Here is a 20,944-nt window from a genome sequence, read left to right as displayed (position 1 = left end):
TTATGAAATTGCTTAAAACCTTATACCCTATGAAAGTGCCTAAATCACTAAAACTCTATAATAGAAAAGTGGACCCTAAAATCCTATAAAAGTGCCTAAACTCTAAGGTACCCCATCCTATAATAAAAAAGTGCATCCTAAAATCTTATGAAAGTTCTTAAACTCTATGGTACCCTACCCTACTCTAGGGTACTCTAAAATGGACTTGTGACCTTATAAAATTAATAGATGGACTTGTGAGCTTATGAAGTTCACATAATGAACCTAACACTAATTTTCTAATAATATATATATATATATATATATATCTCTCTCTCTCTCTCTCTCTCTCTCTCTCTCTCTCTCTCTCTCTCTCTCTCTCTCTCTCTCTTCCTAAACCCTAGCCGCCGCTTCACTACTCTCCCCCTCCCCTCCCTCCCTCTAAATCGCGGGGGGGGGGGGGGGGGGGGGTGACTTCCCCTCTCTCTCTCTACTTCAGATCTATCCTCTTGATTTCTGTGAGTTCTAATGTCGACAGAGCCGGTCCTGGCCAGAGCAGTCTGCCTGTGTGCTCTTTTGTTCGATCTTCCTCACCGTGTGCTTCTTTTCGATCGTCCTGTAGTTCCATTGACGTTATCAGGCCGGCCCCGTTCTTGTCATTATGGGCATCGCATAGGCTTCGAGCCTTGACAGGGGCGTAGTTTCTTGAGACGGAGATAGCAGTTGGTGGTGCTGTACGGTGGGGTGTAGCTTCTATGGTGATTGTGGTACCGTTCTGTCGGCGTTTATGGGCACTGGATTTAGGTGTGATGATTTGCTGTAGGTTTTTTGTTTTGTTGATGTTTTTTTGGTTCTTTTTGTTTTCTCCCCCGTTGAGGGAGCTTTCCTAACCCCTATGTGGGTTTTTTGTTGGTTGCTTGGCTATTGTTGCGCTTATCAGAGATGTTCATCATCTGTTTTGCACATTAGGTTGTGTGAAGTCCTGAATGTTTTACGTAGTGTTTAGGCCTGCATTGTCATTGCTATATTTCCTCTTTTGGGATGACTGCCTTTTCGTTATTATTCCTTTGTTATCAATGAATATCATCGTATCGATTCACAATGCTATATTATGCCAACATTGAAGAGGAGACACCTAAGGAGTTATACAACATAAGCTACTGGACTTTCTCAAGCATATACAATTTCTTTCATTCCTCTGATTACAGTTTTTAGCACTTGGAAATCACACTTTTATCATTATGGCTCCGTTTATTTCGGTGTAAAATGTTTTACAATGTAAAATAATTTTCATGTAAAACGTTTTTTCAGAAAACAAACTTTTACATATTTTCCATGTAAAATGTGTTTTTAGAAAACAAACTTTAAATTTTTATTTTTCGGTGTTTGGTTAGCTCTTAAAAATATTTTCAAAAATCAACAAAATAATGTAGAGAGAAAGAAGGAGGCTTAAACAGTGGAGAGATCTAAGAATATTGGAATTGAACGTAGCCCAGGATTGACGATCGAGGAAACTGAGCAGTGAGAATTGTAGTAGAAGACAACGAGTTCATTTCGGAAAAAAACTTACGGAAGATTTAAGAATAAGTCATTTTCATCTAACTAATGGAAAATGTTTTACATGTAAAATGTTTTTCTCATTTTTTACACAACCAAACACCGAAAAATAGGTAAAACATTTTATGCCCAAACAAACGGAGCCATATATGTGCAATATTCTCTTCCCACCAGCCAAGGGTACATGGAGTTAACATGGTTTAGTCTTGGCTTTCAATCCAAAATGTCCTCTTCAATCCAGAGACCCAAACTATCTCGTTGCACCTTGTTTGGATCAGATTTTAGCGGTTTGAATTTTCTTCCATCTGCAAGGACACTTTCCTATACTAAACCTACGTAGTATGTACCCTTGACTGGTGGGGCGGAAAAATATGATTTCCCTGGTGAGCCGGATGGAATTTAATATCTATCTATGTGCAATATTCTCTTCCCACCAGCCAAGGGTGCATGGAGTTAACATGGTTTAGTCCTGGCCTTCAATCCAAAACGTCCTCTCTTCAATCCAGAGACCCAAACTGTCCCGTTGCACCTTGTTTGGATAAGATTTTTGCGGTCTGAATTTTCTTCCATTTGCAAGGACACTTTCCTATACTAAACCTACGTAGTATGTACCCTTGACTGGTGGGGCGGAAAAATATGATTTCCCTGGTGAGCCGGATGGAATTTAATATTTATCTATGTGCAATATTCTCTTCCCACCAGCCAAGGGTGCATGGAGTTAACATGGTTTAGTCCTGGCCTTCAATCCAAAACGTCCTCTTCAATCCAGAGACCCAAACTGTCTCGTTGCATCTTGTTTGGATCAGATTTTTGCTGTCTGAATTTTCTTCTCTTCTACAAGGACATTTTCCTATACAAAACCTACGTACCCTCCAATTTTCCTCTTCCTTTATGGGCTTTTAGCGGGTTTTGATTGGATTTCTTTTTTGTCCATACCAAAGCTCTTGTAGTTCTTCATGAGATCCATATATGTTTCCTGTAAAACAACAAATGTATTACTACTAGTATCTTAGTTTCCATTTTCTACAATTACACGCACCGACTGTTTATCCAAACAATGGTAGAAGCTAAATATTAGAACAACTTACTCGAAGACGGGATATTTAAGGGTTGATCCAAACAGGGTATTAGAATAGTCATTAGATATATATTCTTCCAGAAGTACCAAGAACTTTTCCTCCATATTTTAAGCCATGGCTCAAAACCTCACTTGAATAGACAGACTCAACGTACAAGAAACTCAAGCAGAAAAACCCATACTATCAACAGCCGCATATCATCACACGCTTGTATTGCAATATATTTCATAGTTATACTAGATGGTCAAAATTTTCTGGACCAAAAACTTCGACCATACTATTGGCGATGTCCGATCAATTTAGATGATTAACTTGATGACCTCACAAAATGATCGATTACGATTACGATCAAAATCAAACCACGCGTGGGTCCCCCCAATCCCCTTTCCTGGGCCTAACTGGTTGATGTAAAAAATGATAGGATACATGAAACCTGGTCTATGAAAGTGTCCATGAAAGGATATGAATGGTCCAGATTAATTCACAAGCAACGGGTCTCTTGAGAAGGTTATGGAACTACACGGTGCAGGTGACCCATTTTGGAGCCCATAATGAGTGTAATTTGATGATCGAAATTCTTCATTTTGTAGAACTTGTTGAGAACATCTGCGCCAAAAATCATGTTGTTATAGGCTTTATCCAAATTTGAATGGTTTTATACTGCCAACTTTGGAAAATTACGGTTTTCAATAAGTTTTTTCTTCAATTGTTGCTCTCTCTATCTAGCTATCTGTCTCCACTAACTACCCTTTTTTTTTTTTTTTTTTGTAGGAACCTAAGTTTCAGTTCATATACCCTAGTTTTTCCTAGTGACAAAACTAATATGTGATAAAAAGTTGGAAGAGCTAAGTTTTGTTCACTATTTACTTAAGAGGGTGTATATTACCATCTTTCCTATTGGTTGAAATGATGTGGATCCCACCACAAAGTGATGTCAAAATGAAAAACATAACATCACTTTGTGGTGGAATCCACACTATTTCATCAATTAATAGGAAGGATGGTAACATTCACCCTCCGGATGGTGAACAAAATTACACTCTGGAAGAGCACGCACTGTGAATCTGGACCATTCAATTCTTTTATTTACATTTATAGACTGGGTTACATGTATTGTACCAATCCTCGATTGATGTTCACTCTACTTCTTAAACTCATGTGTAGTGCTTGATCTCTATTAGGGGTGTGGAAAAAACCCGCGGACCCGCGGACCCGACCCGACCCGAAGGGTCTCGGGCGGGGTCGAATATGTGGTTCGAATGGGTGCGGGTTTACTTTCTGTTAAAAATCAAATTTCTATTCGGGGTTCGGGTTGGTGCATTCCTTACCCGTCGTATCGAACCCCACCTGACCAATCCATAAAGCCCAATTCAGTTTTTGGTGCAACCCGACCCGAAGTAAAAAATCGGGCTCACAGACGGTTCTTACCACCTGTGTAGTTCGGTTGTGGGCCTAAATATTATTACCCGACATGGTCAATTCGGGTTCGGGTCAAAACCGCCCCGCCCTGTGCACATCCCAAATCTCTATATATTCACAAACCCCTCAATCTCACTATAAACTAGTGGAGTACAAACCAACATACTACACTCCTTTAAATCCTACAAATGATAAATTACACTTAACAGTTAATGGATACTCTCCCTACTCCTCCAATCATCTATACCACCTCTGTTTTCAATCTCATCACCACATGATACGTTACCCGCATCCTCATCTCACTTTGTTTCCAACTTTCTAATTTCAGCAAACTGAATCTTCTCCACCGACTTCCACTCTATCGGCGAAAATGCCTATTGCTTTTTGTAGCAGCCAGCGGCTCGCACCTCATCAAGCGATGTGCCAAACCATGCTAGGGCGGTTTATCTGAGTCCGAGCCTTTACTTGGTTCCAGCTCGGCAAACCGTCATGTTCTCAGAAGAAGTTTCGTCGGAATTAACTAAAGCAGTCAGCTCGACACACTGACCCTTTGACGGTTGGGCTCTACGTTCGGCCTTGAGCGAATGTGGGGGCAATGCTGCAAGCTCACCCACGTAGGAACAACAACCATAGCCACGATGACGACCATGAAATTAGTCGAACGGTTACAAGCTTGGGTAAGGACGAGGGCATGTGAAGCTGTCAGCTCATCCTATAAACGGTTACGAAACCCTAGCGTGACGGAAGGGTGACGTCAACCGACGCGTGACAAGCACATGTGCAATTTTGGAGGCCAAGATAAGGAGTTCCCTATAAAAACCCCATTATTCCAACCCTAGAGAGGTTCAAGCTCTCGCACTGAAAAACCCTAGTTCTTGGCTTTCATCTATGAGCAACTGTACTTATCCTTGCACTAGAGGGCCATTCCGGAGATCCTCCTATGTGGTCTTTTAGTCGTGTTTCCTTGTGCTGACTAGGTGAAAGTCAGGTGCCATCCTCGAACCATGGTCAAGAAAGAGAGAACTAGATTCATCAGAGCCCCACAATTTGGTGAACCGTGAATCCTTATTTTTAGATCCACGGTGGCTCCTCCATTGTTCTTTGAATCATTTGTTTTTACAACTTCCCTCTCTCAGAACTCCACCTGACAAAATGGGCAGACCACCACCTCCCTTTCAACCCCTAAATCCCTTCTTACAAATTCTCTCCGAAATTGGTGTCAACACCACTTCTCCCTCTCACCCTCCTGGATTCACTCCACCTGGCCCCAGCGTCTTCGTTCAATGACCGTTGGCCGGGCTTACGTTCAAATGCTGGAGCAACAACAGGAACAAACCAACGCTGATGTCGCTATCCTCAAGATGGAAATTGCTAGAATGAAGGCAAAAGATTGTCCAGCGACCTCCCATTCCGATTCTCAGGGAAGGTGCCGACGGGGAAATGGGCCATTGCCACCCTTGGCTGGAAATGGAGATCCACGCCGTATCTCCGTCCACGATCGCTAGACCCACCACTGACGGGCAACCAGGTCGGGGACAGCACTAGCTTTAGGCAGCAACATTCTCAGGTCCATTAGAGTTTCGGAGGTGGTGCGGGCGGAGGAGGAAGACGCGAAGGTAGCCCACATACTGTCTATTCGGCCTCGTCGGCTAGAGACGAGTACTCGCAGGGCTCGCAAAGTTACGACACTGTCTAGCTACACGATAACCACCAGACTATAATCCCTTACGAGACCGGAGGACGTAAGAGCTGACCGTCCTGATGGCACGGCAAAGATCCCGAAGGATACCCTCCTGGGCCAGAGGACATCCCTCGCGAAAACGTCAACCCCGGAACATAATTGACTCAAGAAACGTGCGCAAGATCTCTAGGAAAAGAAGCGTGAGCGTAGTCGTTCGACATGATAATCAGCCGAGCCACTGTAGAGTCTATCATACGGAGAACCTTCTCGAAGAGGCTCGGCAGAAAGTTCCTATTGAAAAAAGGGAAAGGATGAACCAGTGTCGGCACGAGGAGATGACCTACAAGGAGAAGGAATATCGAGCCTCAAAAAGGTCTCGAGGCGATCGAGATGTACGTCCCCCCAGACTGACCAATGAATACCAACTCAAGAGGCTTACCGAGTCCCCAATCTGGGCCAAAATCCAAGCCACCCTACCGAAGCCCGGCGTACACCTCTTGAAGTTCCAAAAGTTAGATCCTAGCACAACAGAGGCCTACACTCACCTCATCAGTTACCGGAGCACCATCTCTTGTGTAACTGATGATGATGCTATTATATGTAAGGCGTTCCCTTCTAGCCTTAGGCACCTCGGTTTGCTATGGTTTAACTAGTTGGAAGTGGGATCGATTCATGGTTTTAAAGAACTCGAAAGAGTCTTTAACTACTGTTTCATTACAAGCAACAAGCAAGCGAAAGAAGAAGACACTCTAGCCCAGATGAAGAAGAAGCCCAGCGAGATGCTTCAGAAGTATGCCGAGCGTTATTGGCAGCTATTTAATGAGATACCTGGCGTCGGCCAATATAGGGCGGTGAGAAATTTTAAGAATGGATTAGAGACAGGTAGCAAGATTCTTGACGAACAAGCAATTTGGGCTCCTCATGGGATGAATGAGCTCATGAGGATGGTCGAGCAATTTTGTTCCTATGAAGAGCTCCTCGCCGAGCGAGAACTCCAAGCAGGACAATCTTTTGCCATCCCTCAAAGCCTTCATGTCCCTACTCCTCAACTCGCAGCTCCGAAGCCAGCAATACCAGCCCAGCCGAAGGAGCAGGTGAATACCGTTAAGACGGGAAACAAGAAAGTGCCAAAGGCTCATGATTACGTCGCTGAGACAATGGTCTTTAAGGAGCCGATATATTTCCTCCTCAAAACCTTGGAGCGAGAACCATTTTTCGTTTAGCCGAACCCGCCAAAGCTCAACACGGAGGCTGGGAATGACAACAGTAGAAAACGATGCTCATACCACAACGAGCTCAGCCACTACACTATGGCGTGTGCTCCTTACAAGGCACTTGTGGATAACTTGGCCGTTCAAGGACTTCTAGACAATCACATTGACTGGACAAAGACTTCTAGGTGGCAGCAGAACGTCGGAGGTCCCAATCCAGTTCCTTGTTCGGTCGGAGTCATTAACTTCATCCACAGACTAGTAAACAAGGATGCAGCCCAGAGGCTTAGGTTCGAACTTGACCAAGCCAAAAATTTTGCCCAAATTTTTTCGATTAGAAATGCGTCAAAGCGCCCGAAGACAGCCAAACATCCGCGGTCCATTACGTTTATCAAAAGAGATCTCGAGCGGGTGCAGACGCCGCACAACGATGCACTTGTCGTGACAGTACAAATATCCACGCATACTGTGAACCGTGAATAAGTTTCTTTCCACCTATATATATATATATATATATATATATATATATATATATATATATATATATATATATATTCACAACCCTTCAATCCTACTATAAACTAGTAGTACAAACCAAAATACTACACCCATTTAAATCCTACAAAGTACAAACGATAAATTACACTTAACAAATGGATACCCCAATTCTATCCTCATTTCCCTACTCCTCCAATCATCTCTACCACCTCTGTTTTCAATCTCATCACCACATGATACGTTACCCACATCCTCGTCTCTCTCTGTTTTTGTACACACATCCTCATCTCTCTTTGTTTTCATACTTATTTGCAATTTTTGAGCTTAAAAATAATAAGATTATTGAAATCAAAAAATATGTTATATGGATTTTGTTTTCGTAAATCTATTATTTTGTAAAAAATTATTTTCATAAATCCATAATTTTTAAGCTTGAAAATAGGTTCTTATTTTTGAAATACTTATTATTTTGGAATGTGGAACAGGGTCAAGTTGAAGACGACTTCAATTCTTCCCACCAGCCAAAACTTAAGTCAAGTCGTCTCCAAAACGTCATCTTCAATCCAAAGACCCAAACCAACCAGCCAAGACTTAAGTCAAGTCGTCTCCAAAATGTCATCTTCAATCCAGAGACCCAAACCATCCAATTGCCCCTTATTTGGATCAGATTTTTGTTGTCTGAATTTTCTTTTGTAAGGACATTTTCCTATACTAAATTTGCCCTCCAATTTCCCTATTTTCCTTTATGGGCTTTTAGCGGGTTTCGATTCGATTTCTTTTTCATACCAAAGCTCTTGTACTTCTTCATGAGATGTCAATGTTTCCTGTAAAACCAAATTAACCTTGAACAAATGTACTATTATTGATTCCATTTTCTAATATTACACGCAGCAACTGTTAATCCAAACAAGGGTAGAAGCTTAGTTATTAGAAGAAGTTACTCAAAAGACGTGATTTTTAAGGGTTGATCCAAACAGGGCATTAGAATGGTCATCACTCATTAGATATTCTTCTAGAAGTGCTAAGATCTTTTCCTCCATATTTTAAGCCATGGCTAAAAACCTCACTTGAATAGACAGACTCAGCGTACAAGAAACTCAAGAAGAAAAATCCACACTATCAACAGCCACATATCATCACACGCTTGTATTGCAATATACTTCATCGTTATACTAGATGGTCAATTTTTTCTAGACCAACAACTTCGACCATACTATTGTTGATGTCCGATCAATTTAGACAATTAACTTGACGACCTCACAAAATGATCGATTACGATTACAATCAAAATCAAACCACGCGTGGGTCCCCCAAATCCCCTTTCCCGGGCCTAATTGGTTGATGTAAAAAATGAAACGATACATGAAATTAACCTAGTCTATGAAAGTGTCCATGAAAGGATATGAATGGTCCAGATTCATAAGCAACGGGTCTCTTGAGAAGGTTATGGAATTGCACGGTGCTGGTGACCCATTTGGGGCCCATAACGAGTCTAATTTGATGATCGAAATTATTCGTTTTGTAAAACTTGTTGAGAACATCTGTGCCAAAAATCATGTTGTTATAGGCTTCATCCAAAATTGAATGGTTTTATAGTGCCACTTGGGAAAATTACGGTTTTCAATAGTTTTTTTTTCCAATTGTTACTCTCTCTATTTGGCTATCTATTTCCACTTACTACCCAGTTGTTTTGCAAGAACCTAAGTTTCAGTTCATATACCCCAGCTTTTCCTAGTGACAAAACTAATATGTGACAAGAAGTTGGAAGAGTTGAGTTTTGTTAAAGAGTGAATATTACCATCTTTTCTATTGTTTGAAATGACGTAGATCCCACCACAAAGTGATGTCTTGCTTACCATTGACATCACTTTGTGGTGAGATCCACACTATTTCAACTAATAGAAATGAAGGTAACGTTCACCCTCCTATTTTAAAGAGGGTGAACAAAATTACACTTTGGAAGAGCACACATTGTGAATCTGGACTATTCAATTCTTTTCTTTACATTTATAGACTGGATTACATGTATTGTACCAATCCTCGATTGATGTTCACTCTACTTCTTACACTCATGTGTAGTGCTTGATCTCTATTAGGGGTGTGCAAAAAATTCGCAGATCGGTGAACTCGGGCGGGGTCAAACATGTAATTTGGACGGGTGCGGATTTACTTTATGTTAAAAATCAGATTTCGGTTTGGGGTTCAAGTTGGTGCGTTCCCTACCCATCATGTCGGACTCGACCCGAGCAATCCATAAAGCCCAATTCAGTTTTTTGGTGCAACCTGACGCGACGCTACCCACTTGTGCGGTTCAGTTGCAGGCCTAAATATTCTTATCCGACATGGTCGGGTTCGGGTCAAAACCGCCCCGCCCTGTGTACACCCCTAATCTCTATATATTCACAAACCCCTCAATCCCACTATAAACTAGTGGAGTACAAACCAACATACTACACCCCTTTGAATCCTACAAATGATAAATTACACTTAACAGTTAATGGATACCCCAATTCTAATCCTCCTCATCTCCCTACTCCTCCTATCATCTCCACCACCTCTGTTTTCAATCTCATCACCCCAAGATACGTTACCCGCATCCTCATCTCTCTCTGTTTCCGATTTTCTAATTTCAGAAAACGGAATCTTTTCCACCGGCTTCCACTCCGTCGGCGAAAATGCCTATTGCTTTTCCATATGGTTCATTAAACCCACATCTGACAACAATTTCACGGTCGTTTGGATGGCCAATCGCGACCAACCTGTCGGAAGACGCTCGAAACTCTCTCTCCTCAAATCCGGCAACCTCATCCTTTCCGACACAGCCCAATTCACAGTCTGGTCCGCAAACACGAAATCACTATCCCCACTTCAATTACAGCTTCTAAATACCGGTAACCTCGTTCTTCGAAATCAACAAAATGTTTCAATTTGGGAAAGCTTTGATTCACCAACGGATACCCTTCTTCCAAACCAACCCATGACCCGACATTCAAAACTTGTTTCCTCTCGAAGCCGTAACAATTTCTCGTCTGGGTTTTACTCCCTGTTTTTCGACTACGATAACGTCCTCCGTTTACTATTTGACGACGCGGAGGCTTCCAGCATATATTGGCCCGACCCGTGGTTGAACAGCTGGGAGGCGGATCGGACCACCTATAATAACAGTCCACATGCGGCGTTCAGTTCATCTGGGTATTTCCGATCAAGTGACCAATTTAAGTTTAAAGCTTCGGATTATGGCATTGGGCCTTGGAGAATATTGAAAATGGATGTGGATGGGAACGTGAGATTGTATAGTTTGGATGAGGAGAGAAGGATATGGAGAGTTTCTTGGCAAGCCATAAGTCAGCCGTGCAAGATCCATGGAGTTTGTGGGCCCAATGCGATGTGTAATTATGATCATCCGGGGGAGAATGCTGGTCGGAAATGCTCTTGTTTACCCGGGTAAGATTCCCATAGTTCCGTAATTACTCTATTCTTGTAAACTTTTCAAAACGGAAACAAGTTCTTATTTTTTAAGAAGGTAATTTTAAGCACAAAAATAATAGAATCTCGATAAGATCTTTTATACTATGCAAAAAAATCAAAAAAATATTTTTTTTTACATAATATTTGAGTTTGTAAATATGAAATAAGTACTTATTTTTTAAGAAGATGTTCTAGAACTAACCCTTATTTTTCTTCTTTGTTTTGTGTGTTTTGTTGGTTCTTTTTGAATTTTTGTTAGATGTGCGTTATATTTTTTAGATTAATCATCTGTCTCGACGAGAGGAGTCTAAAAAGTATAAAAATTACCAGAGAAAGCAAAACAAAAGTTCACTGAAGACGAAAAAAATATCAAACAACCGTTTTATTTGTATTTTTTTCAACATCGGTCCGTATATATTTTTATACTTTTTCGATTATTCTTGTCGAGACGAACGATTAACTCCAAAAATTATGACGAAAAACTAAACAAAAAGTTATGAAAAATAAATAATATTATAATAAATTTCAAACTTTTGAGTTTACAAGAACACAACCTAAAGGTGACATAATGATGTTTATAGTCATGTGCTTTTAAAAAGGCGACATAAGTTGTATAACTACAAGATTAACTAAATCAAAAAATATTTACCAAAAAACGAAAATTAATTAAAGAGTCAAGAAACACAACTTCAAACCATAACTCCTCACACAACGAGCAATTTAATGTATGTGATGTGGGCACATGTGCTCACTCCCAATTAGGATATGTGATCGCGCTCTCAATTCTCGTTTTAGCAAATTTTAGTAGTTTATGAATTTTTGTTAAAAACACTTTTACAGTCATTGCTCTTGCTCACCCACTATTGAGCATGAACTCAACGAAATACCAAAAAAAAGTTTATCTATCATACAACATAACGGACTACTCCCCGCACAAAGTTTCCACACCGCTCTCAGAGTTCCCTTAAGTGCTCCAATTTTCAATCCGTTTGAATCGGTGTGAAGATCTTATTTTTCTAATCATTTTATCATAAAAGTCATAATTAATTTTTGTCTCTAAGGCTCTCATAATCAAGTTTCTGCTCTGTAGGATCTGAAATAAGGAGCAAATACTTAATTATGAGAGTCTTGAAGACAAAAATTAATTATGATTCTTTAGGATAAAATGATCAAAAAAATAAGATTTTCAAACTGGTTGAATTTTTTTAATCCTCTTTCCTTCTCTCGTGTATAGATATACTATCTTCTGAGGATTTCAAATTTTTTGTTCGGAGCAATACATATTTCTCAGCCTTGTCATTTTCCCTTGGTTTGCTTGCCTTGGGTTTTTTGCTACATGAACCACAAACGGCACAGTTTCCTAGCCCCGAGAAAATTTTTGGTGCCGGTTGGGTATATCCCACGTGGTATCCGTTCGGCACATCCAGGCTGTTCAATACACTTTTGAATGGCTCGGATTAAAACCCTCTCTCTCCTCTCACCCCAACATTTTCTCTCTCATTTTTCTCTCTCCAAATCTGAGCCGTCCCAAAACGCAATAAACAACTCGGATGCGCCGAACGGGTACCACGTGGTACCCACCCGGCAATGAAAAAATTTCCCCAAGCCCCACACTATTGCACTACCCGATCCGCCAATCCCACTTTCTTGCGTGCACACTCATATAAGCAGAAAATAACTTGATTCATGAAGTTCCATCTTAGTAGTACTTCCATCTTGATACGTGAGTTCCATTAATGCTCATTGAGTCCTTGATTCCCATGAAAAACTTCTGTTGCAATAATCTCTTACAGACTTTTTATGCTATTGTTGGTCAACTCTCCATCAGGTACAAGGCAAAAAACCTTACAGATTGGTCTCTCGGGTGTGAACCGGAGTTCAACCTCTCTTGCAACGCTGCCGAATCCGGTTTCATCAAACTTCCTCACGTTGAATTCTACGGCTATGATATCAAATTCTACGGAAATTGCACCTATGAAAAGTGTGAGGAAGAATGCTTAAAAAGCTGCAGATGCTACGGCTTCAATTTCCGATATGACAGCGACAAAGGTCATTACAATTGTTATCGAAAGTCACTGTTGCTTAACGGATACAGATCCCCTTCATTTGTGGATCCTTTTTATCTAAGGCTGCCCAAAGGCTCCGTCACTTTTTATGCAAATCGAAAACAAGAAATCAGGTTGCATTGCCCCCTGACCACACAAAACTTGCTAATTGATAGAGGTTACAAGAAACCCAAACAAAACGGGACGTTGCAGTTTATGGTTTGGTTCGCCTCTGCATTTGGCGGCTTTGAAATCATTTGTATTTGTTTGGTATGGTTATTGTTGTACAAAACCCAACAAAGATCAAGTGAAAACACACAAAGTTACCTTCAAGTTGTGAGCGGGTTTAGGAAATTCACTTATGCCGAGTTGAAGAAAGCAACGAGAAATTTTAGGGAAGAAATCGGAAGGGGAGGCAGTGGGACTGTGTACAAAGGAGTTTTATCTGATCGTAGAGTTGCAGCAATCAAGAGACTCAACGAGGCTAATCAAGGGGAAGCAGAATTCTTAGCGGAAGTAAGCATCATTGGAAGAGTTAACCACATGAACTTGATAGAGATTTGGGGATACTGCGTTGAAGGAAATCATAGGCTATTGGTTTACGAGTATATGGAGTGTGGATCATTAGGAGAGAATCTTATTTCTGGCACCCTTGATTGGGAGAAGAGGTTTGATATTGCAATTGGCTTTGCGAGGGGCCTAGCTTATCTGCACGAAGAGTGTTTGGAGTGGGTTCTCCATTGTGATGTGAAGCCTCAAAACATTCTCTTGGACTCTAATTTCCAATCCAAGGTTGCAGATTTCGGCCTCTCCAAGCTAGTAAACAGAGGGGGTGGTGGAAAAAATTCAAGCTTTTCCAGAGTGAGGGGGACAAGAGGTTACATGGCGCCCGAGTGGATTTCTAACCTCCCGATCACATCCAAAGTTGATGTTTATAGCTACGGAGTGGTGGTGTTGGAAATGGTCACGGGAAAGAGCCCGATGACAACAGGTGGTCAGGGGTCTGGAAATACATGGGAGATGGAACAGAGAGGGCTGGCGAAGTGGGTGAGGGAGAAGATGAATGGGAATGGAGACAATGAACTGTGGCTTGAAGAGATCATTGATCCAGTGATGAAAGGGAAATGTGATTTAAGGAAGATGGGAATACTGGTTCAAGTGGCATTGGAATGTGTAAAGGATGATAAAGATGCAAGACCTACCATGAGTCAGGTTATAGAGAGGCTTCTACCCCATCAAAACAGATGACTATTAAGAGGCAAAGATGGATTAAAGATTGACCGGAAATCAAGGGTTCCCATCATCTGGTTTCAGAATTTCACTTATGCATGCATCCTTTCAAAATAGTCTAGTCTTTTGTATAATTATGCATCATTCTAATATGCTCTAGCTATTAGATAGTAATGTGCACAGCTTCTTGTTGATGAGGCACTGTCTAATTGGTTGTTGCGAAAATATAGCTTCTTATTCAATTGTCAATAAAATTGTCATATTAGCATGATGTATACATTGTTGTGCTATGTGTTCCGTTAATATCATTTCTCTAAATCACATCTCATTTACCAGACAAAAGTGACCAATCGTCAACCTCTTACAAAAACACTGTTTATTGAAATACTGATATACAATGAAATGCTTGCAGATGTCAAAAATATAAAGCATCTCTCGAATATATAACATCTCTATATGTGCTTTCGGCACATAAGTTGCGTAATCTTCTTTAATTTTCAACTGTGAAGTAAAAATTCACATGGTACTAAAAAATATAAATTGGCGATGTATGGATTATTCATTGCAGACAACAGTAAAAAAAAAAAATCAAATTTTACGTAAATTGAATACAAAAGTTCAGTACGTTTTTTAAAGCCCCTGAGCATAGGGTGGAGCCGCCCCTGTTTTTTTCTTTTTCTTTTTTTCCAAGTTTTGGCTACATACGTAAGCATGAGGTCTGTGTTAACTTCAATCGGGTTTCACGAGGAAGACAAGACAGGAGGAATTCTGGACATCTTCTATACGGACGCGGGGGGCTGCTGTCCCCAACGCTGCTGTCTTAATTTTGGAGCCCATTCCGGTTTCACTCCGATGATCTGAATCGTTCACTTTGTAGAACTCGTCGAGTAGAACAACAATGCAAAAAAATCAGCTTAATTGGATATCATTAAGTACCTGATCGGAGCCCATATAACTCTCATTCCATGGGTTAGAGTGGATTTGATCCAGTGTTTCGGATCCATTCTTTTTAAGATAAAAAAGTTCCGATCAGGTACTTAATGATATCCAATTAATCTGATTTTTTGCATAGTTGTTCTACTCGACGAGCTCTACAAAGTGAACGATTCAGATCATCGAAGCGAGACTGGGATGGGCCCCAAAATGGGGTGCAGCAGCATGCTGCTGTCCCCTTGGGGACAGCAGCCCCCCTCCCTCCCTTCTATACTGTATCATGTGTTGAGAATTTGTGGGCATATAGATTTATGCCTTATCTCTTTACAATTCAAAAAGAATTTTTCAAAAAATTTCTCTTATATTTTCTCTACTTTTAACATTTTTCTCTCTATTTCTATCAACTTATTACCCCTATTTTTTTTCAAAAAAAATTTCAAACACCAATCCAAACATAGCATAAGATCTACCATGTTCTTTGCTGTAAGCCTGTAAATATTTACCAATTACACGGTAAATCGTGCTAGCCATTCATATCAGGAACTATATCCATTATATTGAGTCCTCCCTGAATGCGTTGCTTCTTCGAATTGTGAAGAGTAATTCCCACATCGCTTGGTACCAAATTAATGTGAAGATAAACGATTCCTCGGTATATTGTGAAAGAAAAAAAGCCCATTTAGTGATGAAAAAAAGCGCTTTTAGTACCTTTAGCCAAAATGGGAAACTACCCCTTATTCTCTAACTTTTTAAAATAAACAAACATTTAGAGACAAAGGAAAGTCCGAAATTGGACAAACAAAATAGGACGAAAGAAGTATTGTTTATGCGTAAAGTGGGTTGGCAAAGTTGCTTTCATTTGACATGGCTTGTTTGTGACTTGTGAGTAATAAATGGAACCATTGTGTTCATACCTGAACTGAGAGATTACTTTGGTCGGCATGCAGATTCCCGCAAAAAAATCAAACTTCGCTCTTCCTATCTACTTACCGTGCACTAAGAAACAAGAACCAAATTTCAACTCATTCGCCCCAAATTTCATGATGTATTGAATGAATAGTGTGCAAAATTTACATCGACGGTTGTGTATAGTCAATGAAGCGCGAACCAAATCAAAAGCTGGTTCTTTCACATTAGTATTTGGTAAAATTCCTATTCACTGCCCCTTGCGTGGGGGCTAAATTTTCAGAAGTAGAAGATGCAGTGTTTTTTCTTGGTACTATATCTTTAATGACTCGTTGTTTCTTTGAAAATCAGTTTCGGATACTGTCAGATGGAGAAGTTAATTATTTTTCTTGAAAACAAATCTAGAAAGAGAATCTGTAAAATAAAGTTGCAACCATAGAAAAAAAATTGTAAAATAGATGCTATCATATGTAAATTTATGGAATTCAAATCCTTTCATGTTACCCTGATGGGACAAGGAATAAAATTTACCACGGTCTCACTCGGCGATCTAAGTCGTACGTTCATTTTGTGAGTCTAGATATGCTTAGAATTGATGTAAAAAAATCATATTGTGCGGACTTTTTTTGGTCAACATGGTAAGAAATTTTTATTGATAAAAAAAAGAGCACAGTAGTATATCAAAGAAGATGATTATTATTCCACAAAGGATCCAATAACCAAAATAAGGAGGTCTAACTTTTCAAGTATAAATATTGAAACTTCGCTAACCCGAAATTGTCAAAGGAAGTCATTGTAGCCTTTGGACTTTTACCTTCAGATTTTGTGAAGGGAATTGATTGCACATTAAAAAAATACTACGTATATATATTCTAGCCTTTAGAGTATTTATGCATCATTCCAATATGCTCTAGCTATTAGATAATGAGTGTCTTAACATTTTGTTTTCATGAAGCCTTCTTGGAATGGAACTTCAATTTTCTGTAACTACTGATGAAAAGAGATGAAAAGAGTGTTGCCAATTCAATGGGATTGTCAGGTGCCCAAAATAAAATCTTGGAAAAGTTATTAACGCAATGTTCGAAACAGTAATCTGCACCACGGCTTCTTGTTGATGAGGCACTCTAATTAGTTGTTACGAAATACTGTAGCTTCTTATTCAGTTGTCAATTACATTGTTATATTAGCATGATGTATACAATGTTGCACAAAATGTTCCAATAATAGCATTACTCTAAAATCAAACCTCATCCCCTAGACAAAACAAACAATTATCAACCTCTTTAAAAAAAATATTGTTAATTTACTGAAAAACTGATGTACAACAAAATGTTTGTAGATGTCAAAAATATAAAAGATATCTCAGATATATAACATCGCTATATGTGCTTTCGGCACATAAGTTGACGAATCACTTGCAACTCTTCGACCGTCCGCAGCTAGCCCAGCCCGAAGGCACCTTAAATCTGGGATAACAATACAAAATCACCGGGGGGAAAAAGAATAAGTTACTAATTAAGCATTAACTTGTGTAAAACTTCTAAATATTAATTAGCATTTTCCTTCTCAAAATCTATCTACACTTTTGTACTACTTTATAAATTCACATGGCACTCAAAAATATAAATTGGCAACATATGGATTATTTAGTGCCGACAACACTAAAAAAATAAAATCTTATGTAAAATGAATTTGGTACGTTGTTTTGAAAAAACCCACCACCCCTAGTTTTTCCCAATTTTTGGCTACGTACGTATGTAAACATCCAGTAGATTATGTTAACTTCAATTGGATTTCTCGTACTTGGAATACAAGATAGTGAATAATTCTGGACATCTACTATCCTATATCACGCATTGAGAATTCATGCGCATATAGACGTAGTTGCTTGATATCTACCATGTTCTTTGCCGTAAGCCTGTAAATATGTACCGATTACACAGTAAATCGTGCTTGGCCATTCCTATCCGGAACTGCATCCATTTGTATCAAGTTCTCCCCGAATGCGTTGCTTCTGCAGATGCTTGAGTTTTTGCAGTTAAGCTGCGGATCGAGATGCTATATTAGGCCAACATTGAAGAGGAGACACACAGCTAAGGAGTTATGCAACATAATTAGCTACTGGACTTTCTCAAGCATATATAATTTCTTTCATTCCTCTTATTACAGTTTTTAGCACTTGGAAAACACTTTTATCATTATTTGCAAGAGATTAAATTCTAACTGGCTCACCGGAAAAATCATACTTTTCCGCCGCACCATTCAGTTATTGACAACTCAACAATTAACTTCTCTTCAAAAAAAAAAAAAAAAACAATTAACTTAAAGCCTTTTGAAAAGAATGCGGGTACATTTCACTGACACCGCCTGAATTCTAATAAAATCACACTGACACTCCCATTACTCTCCGAATTTGTAGTATACTCCCTTACTTTATAACCCTTTTGTAACCAAGCAAAAGTTCATGACATCGGCTTACATGAACTTGTTAATAAATTTTGGAGTGAATTTATGAATTAGTGAAGAGAAAAAAAAATTATTTTTATTTTCTAATTACTCCTTTTTCCAAAGCTGGCAGAGCTTTTTCTCCTCCATTCAGCGCGTTTGTCCAGCGCGTGCACCACACGCACGAGAGTAGATCTCACTCGCCTCGCACGCGCCACCTTTGACTGGCGCGTGAGGCTTATTTCGGCAATTTCCAACGACGGTTCGACCACCCTCGTGATCGTCTTGCCAAGACGCTCCTGACCCTGTTGTTGAATATTAAATTCGAGCAACCATGATCACGGGCTTTGCAAAACCGCACCTCCGCTGACATGCGCCGCCTTTGACCGGTGATTGTGGCTTACTCCGATGTCTTCTGGCATCAAGCTACACATATCCGTGCTCGTCTCGACGAGACGAACACAACCATGTGCTCAAAACCTCCGGTTGATGACACCTTTTCCGAGCTCCAACGAACAGATCCGCCGCTTCCGCCCGCCACATTCGAATCGCCCGTGCAACCTCCTCAGGTGACAAAACATGAGGTTCTCTGATACCAATTGTTGGGAGTTTGTTCAATGCATCGACCCGCCACTGCGTACTCAAGGCCCAATTTGTATGGGAGTAACGGCAAAGAGTCCATTACATTACTTGGGCCCAATATACACTGAATGACCCATATCAACTTACAAGGCTTAGCCTTTTAAGTGGATATGGGTCATTCGATGTATATTGGGTCCATGTAATGTGATGTGGACTCCGTGGATACTCCCCAACAGATTGGACTTGTGCGCACACGAGAAGACCTCAGGCGGATCAGACTCCCAACAAGTGGTATCAGAGCCGATGGCTGGCGATCTATGGGAAAACTCTCAGTGCACCATTGAAGGGGCTTGCATAGAAGACACTCGTGGAGCGGTATACAATCCAAAGGTGACTCCCGATGAAGCAAGGTGGCTCGATGTTGGAGTGCTGTATTGGATGGCTCATTATCGATGGAGTTGACTCGTCAGAGAGCATGGTGCTATTGAATTAATGAGCACATTGGCTCTCAATGGAGTTCTCGTCGGAGAGCCGATGACTAGGCACGTTGGCTATCAATTGAGATGACTCTGAATCGATTGAGTGGGTGCAGAATAAGCCTAGTACGGGAGATAGGGTTGAGAGTATTAGATCAGAATCCAGGGAGAGCTTGGATGCAGAAAGAGGTTAAGGCCCAATGTTCAGTTCACACATGAGGGGGAGATTTGTTAGAACATGTGTGAATGTTAAGTCCCACATCGGATAAATAGAAAAAGAGTTGGACCTTAATATACAATTGGATGGCTCACCACTTACAAGGCTTAGCCTTTTAAGTGTATATGGGTCATTCAGTGTATATTGGGTCCAAATTATGTGGTGGACTCTTTGCCGTTACTCCCATACAAATTGCGCCATGAGCACGCAGTGGCGGGTCGATGCATCGGATGAACTCCCAACAGAACCGAACCCTCGCGGTCACCGTCCCAAACCCTCCGTTTTGCAAAATCGAGAATCTGAACCTTGCAAAATCGAGACCCATTTCTAAACCCGCCTTGGTTACTGAAAGAAGAGAATTGGAAGGTGAAGGTGAAGGAATTGGTGGTGGATTTTGGGTACGAACGAGGAGGAGTCTGGTTTTCGATTCTGTTGAGAGAAAAAGAGTAAAGTTGAATGGTTGTAATCTCAGCCAACGTTAGCTGTTTTGATCCGACCATTGCTTTTTTTTTTTTTTATGAAGATCCGACCGTTGGCTGACCCAATGGATGAATAGCAAAGGTCATTTTTTTTTTATACCTATAAATGTGTATGTTTTCAATAGGAATTTACAAAACAGAAATTTTTTCCATTCTCCACAAACACCCTCCAAAAAAAATAGTGTATCAATTATGGCAGAGAGAAGTTGTAGTGCGAGAGGAAAATTGTTTAACTCCGATCAACATGAAGCAATTTGTAATGCTTACTTGTGCGTTAATCAAGACCCGATTGTCGGTACCAACCAACCACGATCTATTTTTTTTTTCAGAATAATTTTTTTTTTAAGTCCTCAATTACCGGATACCAAAATTATTTTTCAACTAAAGTAGTACTTGAATTATCCATCCCTTTTTTACATCTCACCGTTGGAGAGTGGTGGGTTTTATTTTACATCCAATTAACTTTTAACCACTTTTTTCATCGAAAATAATTATCCATCCGGTTTCAAAGTACATCCACATTGGGGATGCTCTTAGTATTTGGTAAAAGTCCGATTCAAACTGCTCCTTGCGTGGGGGTTAAATTTTCCAAAGTAGAAGTGTTTTCAATTTTTCTTCATGTTTGACTGAACAGATTTTCAATAACATGAAATATTTTTCTTCGTATATGGAGTACTATTTTTCTTGGTGTTGAATGGCCAATTATGCCCTTATTTATTAAATCATTTTTCTTTTTCTT

At 40.1% G+C, this 20,944-nt stretch overlaps 1 protein-coding gene across 1 annotated transcript; it reads left to right on the top strand.

Moving 5' to 3' along the window:
- The first annotated feature begins 9,853 nt into the window (after window positions 1-9,853).
- Window positions 9,854-14,432, top strand: LOC131331265 (putative receptor protein kinase ZmPK1). The gene is made up of 2 exons (XM_058365146.1): window positions 9,854-10,868; window positions 12,721-14,432. Exons 1-2 carry the CDS (start codon window positions 9,922-9,924, stop codon window positions 14,183-14,185), a joined length of 2,412 nt encoding a protein of 803 aa, XP_058221129.1. The 5' UTR covers window positions 9,854-9,921; the 3' UTR covers window positions 14,186-14,432.
- Window positions 14,433-20,944: the final 6,512 nt, after the last annotated feature.

Source organism: Rhododendron vialii, chromosome 6a (assembly GCF_030253575.1).
Source record: "Rhododendron vialii isolate Sample 1 chromosome 6a, ASM3025357v1".
NCBI lineage: Eukaryota > Viridiplantae > Streptophyta > Magnoliopsida > Ericales > Ericaceae > Rhododendron > Rhododendron vialii.
Note: the sequence above shows the minus strand (reverse complement) of the source record. Positions and strands in the feature narration are given on the sequence as shown.